Consider the following 14,645-nt stretch of genomic DNA (forward strand, 5'->3'; position numbering starts at 1 on the left):
TGTGGCTTGTGAAATACTGTAATGCACCATTTCGTGAGTGAGGAGAAATATATTTTCTTATCCCAGAACATTTTATTAGGCTTGTTAATTGAGTGCCAGACATAATGCTTCTCCCCCTTTCAGATTTACAGCATCGATCTAGTGTGTTCAGTGGCAGCTTCAAGCTTGCAAATCGTGGGCTTTTGCTTTCTGAGCTTGGCCTAGGGGAACTCAGGACATTGAAGGTAAAAGTCCAGATAGGTATCAGACAGTCTGGCCTCAATTTATACAGGTTTATTGGCAGACATACTCCTTGTCAATAGCAGCAGTATCTGCTTCTATACAAAAGCACAATACTAAGGGGGTTTTTTTGTTATTTTTTTAACTGTTGTGGGAGTTCACTGCTCATCAGTGTAAACAAAGTTGGAGACAAAAATACTGTATAACCCATAGCTGGCTCTATACAGCCTGTAGGTTTCACTCACCCTTGTTTTCCAACTGTTTCCTGAAATCCCATTTAGCTGCTTCACTGTCGCTCCCTTTATCCAACCGATCTGAAGAATCTGGTACATTCCTCTCCCTCTGGAATTACCTGACCCTGTTCAGTCCTTTGGGGATGGGAGTGGTGGAAGAATAAGAAACAGAAGTGGAGTTTAAGGTTGCAATCTTGAAAGAACGCAGGAGCCGAATGCACATTGCTGGCCAAGTGCATCGTCTGGGGGCATTTTGCTGGGCTTTTCTGACTTTGGCTCCGTCTTCTTCTGTTCCGAGTATTACTGTTCTCCTTAACTTCACCCACAAGTCCACGGAAGATATCAGAGTACTTAGCATGGAAGAAGAGTGTTCAGTGTGGGTGTTTTCTCATGTTTGCTGCTTTGTAACCCTTTTAGGACACTAAGGAGCATAATGAGTTAGCCTCAAAAAATATCTGAAGCAGGGACCTTATGTCCCCCATGGCTTGACTATTTTTTAAAGTTGCTGGACAGGATCAATGCATTTTTTTTTCCTTCTTATATACTCTTTCTTGGATATCTGATAAAGGTCGATTTATCTCTCAGAGTGATACTGTGTACAGTCCTGATGGGTGATGTCTACAGCAGAGCTGAGCCAGTCCTGTGCGGGAGCTGGCTAATGAAACAAACAGCTGCTTCATCCCAAGAAAGTAGGCAGGAAGCTAGTTATAGTTACGAGCCTCATGGCATGAACCGACAGTTTTCAGGAAATACTACTGCCGTGTATTATGCCTTACACTTGCATTTTTTTCTATTTCCCACAGCTTGTTAAATATACAACAGTTCTCCCTTTCCTCCCCCAGCACTGTACCAATGTTGGAAGCTATATTTAGTTCTTGTCAAGTTACAGCAGGCTTTTTATAATCACAAAGTAGTGAAAAAAAGGGCAGCAACACAGTGAAGGCAAATATTTGTAGCATATCATAACCTTTCGTGTAACCTAAATATTTAGAAAGAACAGGGGTGTAGGAGGATGCCGTACTTTTTAAAACATGCAAAAGATAAGAAGCAGCCTTATAAGTGTGCTGCCATATTGGAGAAGTCTTTTTGCTGTGGCATGAGTGAGCAAAAGGACTTATTCCTTTTGTTCAGAAAATGTTTGCTGACTGAAGATGATTTAGAAAAGTCAATGTTTAACTTTTCATTAAAAGAAAAAAGTGCCCAGATAGTTTGACTGGCACATGGAGGTCTGCAGTTGAAAAGAACCACCACCACTATTCCCAGTGAAATAAACCCAAATGTTATTCCAGTGTATCTTGAGGGACTCATTAGCACCCTGAAAACACCAATAACTTTAAGATTTTCCTTTAGCAAACACTGAAGTAGAAAAGCTTGCAGTGTGGACTGTGGGACAAGAAGCGAGTTGCGCAGTCCGTTGCTGAAAACGGCCTTCTGCCAAAGTGCCCCTATATATGCTGGGTATATTTTTAGTTTCTGACTGTTCATTTTTAAGTTGTTTTATTCTGAAAAAAAGGTCTTTGCTTCAATTTTTATCTTCTTTTATGCTATTTCATTCTCAGCAGTTTACTAGATTTTCCTCTCTGTGATGGAAGATGGTGCTGCAGCTTGTGAGACATCAGAATAATTAAGGTGGAGATAATCAAGGCTTTGTTGTGAGGCACCACAAGCAAATTCTGTGCTGCAAACTGAAACTCAGGGCTTAGGCATCAGGCGCCTAACCTGGGTTAAATCAGGGTTTCTGCTTTAATCTGTTTTCTAGGGACCTTCTCCTGGAGCTCCTGAAATGTTCCTATGTTTTATTTCATCGTTCTTTTAAAAAAAATTAAAAAAATTCTGGTTTTAATAATTACCAAAGCCTGGCGATGCATCAGTACCCCAAATAGAATTTGACCTGTGAGTTGCCAGATATAGAAATACAATTCACTGTGTGCAGCATGTAGGGAAGGGTGAATGGGTGTAGATGCTATTAAAGTTACTGTCATTCAAATGTAGCATTACTGACAGTTATTCAAGGTCTGTGATATAAAAGCATTAAAGGAGCACTCTATCAGTGGAAATACATGCTTGTATCTGTTTGGATCATGACTTGATTCTTAAAAACATTTGAGTTTGGTAGTATGTCTTTCTCATGTGCATTATTACCCTATAAATTACCCTAAAAATTGCCCTTGGTTTTAACTCTAATACTATTGCTTTTTGACTTGGCTCAGAGCCTTCCTGATGGCTGAACTTAACATTCCTGCTATCTGCTGCCACGTTCACATTCTCGTACCCAATTTATTCTTTTCTTTGCAGATCAGGAAAAATGTGATGATGATGAGATGGAGCGACTTTACAAATCATTAGAACAAGCAAGCCTGTCTCCCATTGGTGATCGTCGGCTGTCAACGAAGAAGGAGCTTAGGAAGTCATTTATCAAACGCAGCAAAAACCCCTCCATTAATGAGAAACTACACAAAATTCGAATGCTGAACAGCACATTAAAGGTGAGGTTGCACAGCTAGCCAAGGAAAAGCCCGAGAGAAAGAAACAGTTTGGCTGAAAAAAGAGGCGAGACTATACTTCAGCCAAACTCTAATTACATATTTACTTAAAGCCCCAGAGAATTTGGTTAAGTTTTTGAAATTGTTTTCTACTTCATTCTAAATACTGATCTGTCTTTTGTTGTTCATTTTGAACTGGAAGCAGAGGCAATAGTTCATAAGGGACTCTTCTTGCAGAAGTTCCAGCCCATTTGGAAAATGTAATAAAGAAAGCTTCTCTTAGTTAGTTGGAAAACTTGCAAGCTCAGCTGAATGCACTAAACAAGGCAACCTTAAAAAAGGAAGAGCAGACAAAGTACGTTGATGATAAAGGACATGAAAACGAGCCTGAGCCAAAAAAAGTTTTCCTTATGTGATTATTGGAGAATGTACAGGATGTGCCAAAACTATTGTAAAGACCTCCTGTAACTAAAATATTTTTAATAACAAAAGCATCCTGCTTTTATGTTGGAAATGTATCATGAACTGGAGGGGTGGAGGGGTTCAGGGGACGTTCCATGAAAGGGCCAGTAAATCTGTCTGGAATATGGGGATTTATGAGGCTGTTTACTCGCCAGTGTCTAGTGTCTCGGGATTTCAAAGCCTGCTTCTGAATGGTGCTGAGGGAAACAGAAAGCTTAACCATAGCATTTAAATTGTAAGGAGAAGAAAGAATAAATGCAAACCTGGGGCTTCACTTGTTTCTTTTTGTATGCATTAGAAGCAGGAATTGAGTGTCCTGTTTCAAGCGCGTGTATTTGGCTTCAGGCATTGTAAGATGGAGAAATGCATGTAAAAATTTCTCCTATCAGCACAATCATTGATTTTATTATTAGCTGCAATGGGAAGCTTGGCTTTGGCACCCCGGCCTGTGTTAAGATTCCTGCAGATACAGTTGAAAAGATGAGTGGGAATATAGGCATTCTCCCAGGCTCCATACGAAACCTGGTGAAGTCTCTCCTCAGTATCAAAGAGTCTTCAGTGACATGGTACTGACTATAGCAGTATTCATCTGCATCAGCAATACAGTGAGCCCATCATATAACAGAAAGTTAGTTTAAAAAGTATGCCTATTTTATGGGACAGGAAGCTAAATATAGAAACTTACTGCATAGTTTTCCCTGATAGGAGCCTCCCTAATAAATCTAAGAACCAGTTAATACAAAATGCAGTTGTATCTTGTGGGATAATCAATTTCATTAGTATGGAGCTGAATGGAAGCCTTACTGCCAGACGAGAGCAAGGAGGGCAGCTTTGCATTGATTTAGCATGGGAGTATTGTATAAATTGTGATTAGCAGAGTTTATAACCCTAGGCTAGTCTAACACTTGTATGTAATATGGAAAAATCATTTTTGGAGTGTTCATAATGTATAAAGTGTGTTGAACTTTTTTTTGCTTTCTTCAAAGTAAGAAATTGGAGTATTGACAAGACAAATATAGCACAGACATTTTCTCACAGACACAAACAGAGTTCTATACACAGCAGTGTTTAAGTTAGCCTGTCTGAAAGGCAAATGCCTGCAGTGGGAAAGTGCCATATTCTTTGCATCAGTGGGATTATGTGCTTTTAAAGTCAATTATCTCAACGTATAACATGAGATATGAGATAATTGGAAATTATCTATTGGAAATTTAAAAATCAGGCAAGTTTTGTGTCTGATCCATATTTACTCTGCTTTGATTAGTTTTGAGAAGTGACTTATGTAAGATTCAGTGCAATTTTAATTTTGGACTTTTGACTCCACATCTTTAACAACAGATTAATGTTGCTGCCATAATATATCATTAACAAAACATGCTTTGGATAGTTTGGAAGAGAGGGAAGCTGTGTGCAAATGCATCATAGGCTTAATGAATGTGGGAAATAGATTCAGTGGTACAGGAAAAATTCCATGGCATGGCTTTTTGCCCCCAAGTTTGTCTACTGGAAATACTTTTCTCTCCTTTCTCCTCTTCTTCTCTTAGGCTAGCTGCACATATATCTGCATTAATGCCAGAAGCCTTCTTATGAGGGCTGGAACTAGGTCTTGAGGGTAGGATCTGTGTAAACCAACATTTGAACAAGCTTTTGAGTTTAGAAAGCGGCTCAGGCATCACAGGGATTACAGGAGTTGATAGTTCACTAGAGTAGTAATGGGATATGGATGTGTAAACAGCTGATTGATACTATCAGGAAGCGCCATGAATGTGTGAGAGTATTTTCAAGGTGTTTTCAAGGCAGCCACTAACACAGAGTGTCCTCAGGCATGATGAAACCAGTGGCAGCAGGAGAAGATGGTTAGAGCTACTCCATTGCTTTCACACGCAGACTGGGCGGGGGGGGATGGAGCCAGGCAAAAGCAGTAAAGGTTTGTTAGTGCAGCATGGTGCCTCCATTAAGAAATTGTAGCTGCTAACTAGGGTTTCTCTATCCTGTGGTCCACTGCATGGATAGGCAATAAGAGCTGGAAAAGCAAAGTGGTTTGTTGTGTCAGAAAGTGTGAGGACATCAATGAATATAAATATCTGAAAGGAGGGCATAGAGAAGACAGAGCCAGGCTCTTTTCAGTGGTGCCCGGTGGCAGGACCAGAGGCAATGGGCCTGGAGGTATGCAAAACCCATCTGGACATGATCCTAGGCAGCCTGCTCTAGGTGGCTCTGCTTGAGGAAGGGGGTTGGACCAGATGACCTCCAGAGGTCCGTTCCAACCTCAATCATGCTGTGATTCTGTGACATAAAGGGTCTCCGTGTCCCTATTATCAGTGACTGTTAATGTCTTACAATTGAACCAGGGCACCTGCACTGTATGGTCTGAGATGCTCTCATGTAAAAGTAGAGACCAGATTTATTAGTAGTGGCTGGCGGTAGATGTATTAGCAGCCACATGTGCTCTAGCACTGCCAGTGCACAGATTATATCTAAAATTATTTTCTGTCTGTCTCCCAGAAGAGAGGCATTTATAATGTGACCAGGGAGTAAGTATTTTTTTGAGAAAGTTGGAACTGGTGTGAATTACAGAAATAAATGCTGTTGTGTCTAGTTTCATGCAAGTACTAACTTGTGAGATAGAGTAACAATGTCTACTTTTCACATGAATCCTCTATCATGAAGTTTTGCTAAGAATCCTATAAAATAAAAAATATACATGAAATCATAATCTTACCTTCAACTGGGACGAATTTCTGCTGTGGACTTAATTTTGATGATCTGTGTACCAAAACCAGGAACAAGTTGCCAGGAGGATGGGTAATTGGCCATCTCCTTGTTACATGGTTCTCTAATGTTTCCAGAATGTTTTTGTTATGGACAATGAGCTTGACAGTTTCTGTGGGAAATAACCACTTGTTCTCTTCCTAGTGTAAGGAACATGACCTGGCCACAATTAACCAGTTACTAGAGGACCCAAAGTTGACGGCAATGAAGTACAGAGAGTGGAGGACCACAAACATCATGCTGGTCCAAGATATTTATCAGCAGCAGGAGGTCCAGGACGTGTCCACAGAGAATAGCGAGGAGCAAGAGATGACTCCACAGAGTATCACTGAAAGTGCTATCTGAGGCCATGGTTCAATGGTTCATGGCTAGATTTTTCCCCACGGGTCTTTATGTACAGGCACTTTAAATTGCTGCATTTTGAGGTTTGTTTTTTCCAAGTGTTCTTCGAAAGGAAAGCAACCCCTTCTGCAAAGCTTTAATTCCTCTTGCAAAACTCATTTCATGTCAAGAAGGCGAATCCCCCAAGTTAAAAAAGCATGCCAGCACCTGGGCTGCATACCTAAAAAGACTATTTTATGAAGCAGCGAAGAAATGTTTTTCCATCTTTGGAGTAGTAAATTCAATATGTCCAACTCCTGGAAATCACAGAAGTGTATAGTAGGTACTGTATAAATGTGAGATCCTTGGGTTCATTTTAACCATGTAACTTACTGTTAAAGGAAGCTAAACCAATGCCAACAGGATGTAGTCTACTTTCTCCCTGTTTAGACTGTAAGGTAACCTGATGTATGCATTTTCATCTCTACCTTCAATCAGTTTCACCACTCTACCAATTTAAACTGAGACAAATAGAATAGTAGTTATGCATGAATTTATACTACAGACAGCTGTCAGGCACCCAGTTTGTGCTCTGCCTGATGTTTTATGAGTTTCAAATTTATTTATGAACCAGACCAAGGTACTGTCTTTCTACATGAAGAAGAGAAGGTCTCTCAGTGTTTGCTAACATGTAATTTACTCTTCAGTGAGGCAGCTAATGCTTCAACAAGTTTCAACTTACCTTATGGACTTGGCAGAATTCCTTGGAAGATTATTTTCTTCTTTCTTATTTTTGACAATTGTGAATATATAAGGTACAAGTTCATCCCGGATTACTACTTAGGAAGGTGATCAAGTTCACAAAGTAGAAGCTAAATAATTAAATTCCTGATGTGGACCTGAAAGTGTTAAAACATAGCTGAAAATATTTTTGTAAATATATGTCATTTTATGTCTTTTATGAATGTGACTATGTACTGTATATATGTTTTATTTATATATTTATATATGCTGAATTTCCTAATGTAGATAGGCACACATGGACCAGGCCCACCCAGATGAGTGTGTTTACAGGTTCACTTGAAATGTGTCTTTGGTTTTTGTTCCATTGTGAATCACAGTAGTGGCTCTACAGCTGAGACTACGCTGGCACATCTGCTGCAACTTTTTCTTCTGTCTTTCTAGCTTTGAGTGTTAGATGAAGAAAAGCTGTACAACTTAGGGCAGCAAAATAAGTTTTCTAGAAATTTTCAGGATTTCCCTTTAGGCAAACAAAAATAAGTATCTTAAGAGGCTCTGCTGCAGGATCATAGCTTTTTGGCTTCATTGTCCTCAGTACAAGGTTTGGGGTTTTTGCCTTCGCATCGCCTCCGTGTGTGCAAGTATGAGGAACTTTGCAGAGTGCTGAATTTTGAAAAGCAACAATTAGCTCACTGTTCTCAAATTAATGCCACTACAGGAACTGTGGCAATTGCACCTCTGTTGACTATTTTGTAAAGAAATTCTCTGTCATTAGTTTTTCAACATAGTTTATCTTTTAAAGCAAAATACACTATACAGATGCAGCCATATTCACTTGTCTTTATACATTATATGTTTTATCACAGCTTGACTGAGAAAACAAAAGTTAATAGTGTTAGTGGGAACATGTGAAATCTTTTCCACCTGAGTAGCAATAAGTCTGACTGCTGATATTGCATTTTTAACACTCAGCAGCTTCCCTTTTAAAATAGAGATATAGAATAATGTCCCAATGCATCGAAAAATGGTAGTTAAGGCTGTATTGAGTGTGAGAACTGAGGAGCAGATGGTAAGCTATAAGAAAGGGGAAACAGAAGGGAGGATGTAGGCTCCTTTGATACAGGCTTTAATGGGAGAGGGTCAAGGAAAACGAGGTCTGGTTGAATGCAGAAGCAGGGCTACGCTTGGGATAGCATCACCGTCTCAGGTGTAAAAGGGTTTAGGAGTGTGAGGGTAAGGACTGATTTAGGTCAGGACTTAATAATTGGGGCTAGTCTGCTGGTGGGGAACAAATGTTAACTGAGACCTGGAAGTGGGTGACAGTGACTAAATGGGGAAGCAGACACAAACCCCAAGTTGGTTAAAAAGCGATTGTCAGGAAATTGTCATATGAGCAATGGTTTCATCACTTCGCTAATTCTAACTGGAAGTTTATAGAAATTAAGCAAGCTCAATACCTGGTGCAATTTGGTTTACAGTAATTGCGTCTTAAAAATTGAGCCCATTTTAAACTTTTTTTTTTTTTTTTAATCTTTCACCATTCCCGGACCCTCTGGACAGTGGACATCTGTGAGTGTCCTGCTCCTAATTGAATTCTTCAAAGCAGAGGCGTAGGTAGGAGAGGGATAGCCCCTGAATTTGACATGATGTCAGTTAACCACTGAGAGCACACTGAAAATTAGAAGTGTAAGGATTAATCTGCTTGGCCCATCTTAATTTTAACTACCTGGCACTAAATAATTGATAAATAATGGAGGTTAAATTGCACGTACATTTTCTCTCACAAGTGCGAGTTCCTCATGAAACAAAGTGTGTAAACACCATTTATCTTCAAAAGCGTCTTCATTTAGATCTTTAAACAAGCACATGCTGAAGTGGCCTGTTGAACTGGGCCAGACGAGTCAGTGCCTTGCAGTTCTGAGCAAAGTCCTAGCCTGCTCCGTTTGCTGAAGTAGATTTGCACTATACAAAGGAAAGCACTATGTGGCCCGCACATGCTGTGTTGGCTCTTTTCACACTGTGCTTGTATAAGCACATACAAAACAGGTTTCCCAAATATAGATACAGACAGATGTCCTCAGGCTGCCCAAACTCTACTACTGGTTTTGACAGATTATGTAGCCTAAAATAGTTTTTAAATGACTCTCTCTCAGGTGGTCAGTAGATACTTATTGGTGAACTGTTGAGGTTTCGGAAACCTGCTGAGGATGGCCTGTAGCACGCTCTTAGAAAAGAACAGAAAGTTGTTGAATGTGGTTACTTTAACGCAGTTATTGTTTTAACAATTTTCTGTGTGTTCAAGAAAACAAATGTATGGCGTTTATGCAAGTGCAGTGCAGGGAGTATCTCCATTCTCTTCAGCTACTATTTAGACCTGAAACAAACGGAAAGCGTGGGAAACGTGAAGTGAAAATTGCAGCAAAGCAGGATTCATGGTCCAGCATTGCTAACTAACGTGAGAGTTTTCACCTGGCGCTGGGTTCACCACAAGGGGCTGCGCAGCAACGTGAGAGCCACGATTGGAGAAAGAAGCACAAGCTGACAGCTGCAATCAGTGGATGCAGCGCGGAGCCACCTCGGCAGGAGAAACTTGGGCAACTCTGTGCTCCGCTCAGTGGTACCTGGTGTAAACAGTATCTGTTGGTCTGAATTTGGAAGGCCCGCACTATTGACATAGTGTAAGGAAACTGTACATCCCCAGTGAATGTCCAAAAGTCTTTAACCATCTGTCTCATGGGACTTGTTTTATGTACTTTTTCAGGAGAAAGTGTGTGTGCGTGGATGTGTGCACATGCACAGTTATTCCTCTCTCAGTAAAGCCTTTTGGTATTGGTGCAGTGAGTCCAGCTATGCAGATTTTGGAGTAACTAATGATAATATCTTATTTCAGCTGTTTCTGCAGCCTGTCTCTGTTGGCTTTTCTGGAAATTGAATCTCTCTGTTTTGGTGGTGTAGGTCTCACGAGCTACCAGAATGAGGTGGGATCCCATTTCCTTTCCTAAGATGGGAGAGGATTGATGTGGGGACTGTGAATTGTTGCATCTGCATCTAGTTTTGATGATTTACTCAGTACTGTTTTTCACTTGACACAGGAATAAACAGGAATAAATAATGTGCTACAACCTTTCTCTTTTGCAAATAATATTCTTTTTAGAGGAAACCTTCACATTGAAAGAAAGGACTGTTTTGGGACAGCCAAGGAGGGAGGGGAAGAAAAGAGGTGGTATTTGATTTAAAACTATGTAGAATTTCAGAATTTTGAATTATTTCTAACTAGGAAAAATTATGGGCACGCTGCGTCTATTGTGTGAGCCTGTAAGCTTACATGTCTATTACAGATTTAATATAAAAAACTTGTGTTGTTTAACTCTCAAAGTATCAAAGGAGTCCATGTAAGCATACTTCTATGCGAGGAACTCCATGTACTGTGGTTGAAGTTTGAGGTTTGGGCTTTTTTTGTTGTTTTGCTTGTTTGGTGGTACAAAAGTGACCAATTGCAATGAAGGCCTGGGCTTACTTCATTTGTGTGAGACATATCTTTCTGTTAACAGGAAGCCAAAGTGGTTTTCTTATAGTAGTAGAGCCAAAGTGCTATTTCCTGTTTTGTGTGGGGCATTTTGAAGCAGCAGACATTTTAGGATGTCAGTCAGCATTGCCTTGCTGGCTTGAAGATTTGTCCCATTTCAGTCTGCTTCAAGCTGCCACATTCTTGCATTTTTAAGAACTGCCTTCGTTATTAAATAAAAGAAAAAATAAGGTGGAAAAGGAAAAACAGAACAGAAATGCTCTGAGCTAAGATCAGGCTGAAATTCTTGTCTCTGTGCATAAGGGTAATGGGAGCTAAGCTTGCCAAAAGCTAGGCATTTCAACACTGAAAAAAAGATTGTCAGGTGTTGAGGAGAGTATTACATTCCTTGAAATTCGCAATGGGAGAAGGTCCAAGATCTGTCTGCTCTGGAAAAATGAATATTTTTCTAATTTATGTTCTCCTGGTAAAAATCCAAAGGGAGTGGTTTATAAGCTGGCAGAAAGTTAAAAATTAAATATGCACGTAATTCATTGACAGTTCATCAACCTTGATGCATTACCTTGAAATGATTGACTTTAGGTAACTCAGCCTTTAATGCAGAAAATCCATTTCTTTGAGAAACCATTGTAGCTACTGCAGTGTCTGAGGATTATGTAGCCCATCTGGCTCACATGAGGTCCGTTTTGAGGATGTAGGTGTGTGGCATTTCTATAGGGCAAATAGCTTACGTCATCATACCATAGCTTAGGAACCATGTGAACTCTAACACTCGGTGAGTCCTAGATGCCTTAGGACCTACCCAAATTATTCTGACTCCTGAAGTAGCTTATGGCGGTTTTACCTTCTCCCACCTAAAAGTAAAGAAGAGAGGATATGAAAACATGTCTCCCACTCTCATGTGAAGACAAACTAGCACTAGTCTAACAAAGATTCAGGTAAGTCTATTTATGAACGTTTAGCAAAATAACTAACCTGGTGAAATGCCATATGTGCGTACTAATAGCAGTGCTCTTGCGCAAAGCTTGCAGTGCTGAGGACTGGCCAAAAGGAGGAACGGGAAGGGGTCTATTTCAGTGCCCTCTGTGTAGACAGGGAAAGCCATGCATAGAGGAGTATTTGCAAGGCAGGGGCAGGGCCTGCAGCACCATGAAGGTATGTGAAATCCCAATTTGGTATTTTATCTGCTGAGTCTATTTTTTTTTCACTGGTTTCAAACTCAAAGCACAATGTTTGCACTCAGCGCTGCCTTTTTACTGCTTGTTGCCCACACATGTGACTGGATTTTAATGGAATGATACATCTTGCAGAATGAGAGCCTTATGTTTGCACTTGTCAATTAAACACTGAAATGAGAGAATATTTTGCTCAGTCTTTTTTTTTACTTCTCACTGTGGATTTTTCAGTTTACTGCCATACAATAAAATAAGGATTTGCTGGTTCTTTAAACAAGCAATTTCCCCTTGGGACTAATATTACTATTAAGTTGAATACACTGGAACCAGGAAGTCAATGAATGGTTTGACTGAGGAATGCCTTCCACTAGTTGGCAATGTAATTTTTGAAACTGCTGTTAAATTAGTTAATTCTCTTTAATTGGTTGCTGTAGCCACCCTTAAGGAAGGATGGTCTCTTCTGACGGGCATGGGATGCTGTTGGATTTTTGGATTTTTTTTTTATTTTATTTTTATTTTTTTAGCTCACAGAGCAGCCTGTTTCAATTAAAAGAGGATTGGGATCTTTGTCAAAAGAATTTCAGTTTAGCTGGACAGGCCAGACACAGTGAAGGTGTGTTTCCTAAGAAATGAGCTTGCCTAAGGATTTGTGTGCCCTGAAGAAAGAATGTCCCTGTCCCTCTCTGTTCCCTCAATCTCCTACATGCTCCCACTGCTTGCCCTGGGCTAATCTGCTCATCATGTGCACCTCTGTCAGCTCAACCAAGTCAGGCAGCATGGAGCAAACACAGCAAGCTGGCTAGTTGTCTGCTGTGATGGTGAATAAAATTGGCTTATGGAGAGGTTCAGTGCCTGCCAGAGCCCTCACGAGGGAGGCAGCTGGATTGTGTAGGCAGAAGCAGAAGGAAGAAGAGCTGCGTGAGCGGGAGGGAGGAGGGACATCTCTTCCTTTTAGGAGAGAGCATTAGCTTGACTCAGCTTCCCAAAAAGCTATAGCTTTACTTTCACCAAGTGATGATTTCCCTTTTTTCCCCCTGCAACACATGGTTGTGAAGACGCTCTGAGGGAACAGGTTTCTTGTGGGGTTTACTGTGATCTCAGCCTGTGCTCTTGCTTTCCATGCCTCATGCATGGCCAAATGTTTTGTTTCCAGGCATGAAAGCTAAACTGTACAAAAATCAATGGTATGTTTCCTCAGGATCCTTCCTGGCATGGTCTCTGCAGGGATGCTGGTGCAGGCATGAGAGAGGCAGTGGTTGGGGCTGGAGCACCATATGTGCACCGGTCTACGCTAGCTATGAAACTGTACCTCGCTGGCTTGGACTGCTTCTTGTTTTCCTCTGGCTTTTGATTTACACCCTTCTGTGCTAGTACAAAATATAACCAGTTCCAGAGTTTTATAAGAACAGAAATAAGTTGGTCATCGTGATTTTGACATTTGTCTTTTGTCTGCTTAAAAAAAATGCTGGGCTTCATCGGGCTTCCAGACAGTCCTTGTGAGCTTGGGGTCAGTATGTTCACTGGCAACACAGAGGGCAAAGGCGCCATTCTTGGCACCTGACCCTATTTCATCACTTCACATTTTGGAAAGGCTCAGTCGTCATTCTTCTGATATTATCATGGGCTGTTTCTTATCGCTGGAAGAAAATACCTACTGTCAGGGGGAGTGTTCCTGTATTATCTTCCTGTGCTCAAGAAATGACCTAGTTGTCACTAGGGGATGTTTAAAATTGTCTGACAGAAGCCTTGGTAGTACATGGGATACTGTGCATGGTGACAAACTGCTCTGTTATTTTGATGGGGAAACGTGTATCTTTCCTCTTTCCTCTTTCCTCTTCTGTGTAGAGTGGTGTCAGTCTTGGGCAGACACACAAGTTCTCCTTGTATTGCCGGTGGGAAATCACAGCTTCTTGCAAACAGGTCTCAGCAAGTTTTTCTGATGGAGAAAACTGATCCCTTAGCACAGCCCGCTGGCTGTTAGTGAGACAGCAAGCAAGGGAGAAAAGCACAGGTTTATATGTAAGAGGGGAAGTAAAAGTGTAAATGCTGTAGGCATGATGATCTCAGTCTACATCTGAGCAAGTTTTACAGTGAGGTGGCAGCATTTGCTGCAGGTGGAAGACTGGAGATGCTGTCTAGCACACCAGCCCTCTCCAGACCTGAAACAGAAACAGTAAACTGAAGCCAAGTATAGTCTGAGGATAAAAATGCTTTGTGAGGAAAAACAAGTTAATGCCTGAGGGACCAAGACAGACACTAGGAAATGAGAGGTCGTAAATCATCTGTTGGGGGGCAAAGGAGTAATTATTGCCTGTGAGAAAATGAGGGGCATGAGATCAGTGGAAACCCACAACCTGACATACAACTGATGTCCCAGAGGGGGTGATTTTTAGTATCTGGTTATGTAACATCCACGAATCTCAGCCAGTAACTTGTTAAAGCTGTTTTGGAGACCACCATAAAAGACAAGAGTTGAGAGGTCGGAGGTTGTTTTGTGGAAAACGCTCTTATGGTGATGTTAAGCACCGTGGCATGTTTATGTCCCTCACGAAATGTCTGCACAAGTCTGGTAAAACCCAAAAGCCACCATCACAGGGTGGCACGGGAAGACAACTGAAAATTCAGAGGCATCTCCGATGTCCTCAGCCCTTGCGATAGCAGCCATGTCCTGGTAATCTATGGGCCTACCTGTGCTCTTGCAGTCCTGTTGCTG

General features: G+C 41.0%; 1 protein-coding gene across 9 annotated transcripts in view; it reads left to right on the forward strand.

Moving 5' to 3' along the window:
• Positions 1–10,357, forward strand: part of IPCEF1 (interaction protein for cytohesin exchange factors 1) — an 86,043-nt gene extending 75,686 nt beyond the window's left edge. For all 9 annotated transcript variants that reach the window (XM_054819811.1, XM_054819806.1, XM_054819809.1 and 6 more), the window contains 2 exons: positions 2,748–2,938; positions 6,314–10,357. In XM_054819811.1, coding sequence (XP_054675786.1) covers positions 2,748–2,938; positions 6,314–6,514 — 392 coding nt within the window. In that variant the 3' untranslated portion in view covers positions 6,515–10,357. The remainder of the gene's footprint in view (positions 1–2,747; positions 2,939–6,313) is intronic.
• Positions 10,358–14,645: the final 4,288 nt, after the last annotated feature.

This window comes from Grus americana, chromosome 3 (assembly GCF_028858705.1).
Source record: "Grus americana isolate bGruAme1 chromosome 3, bGruAme1.mat, whole genome shotgun sequence".
Taxonomy (NCBI): Eukaryota; Metazoa; Chordata; class Aves; order Gruiformes; family Gruidae; genus Grus; species Grus americana.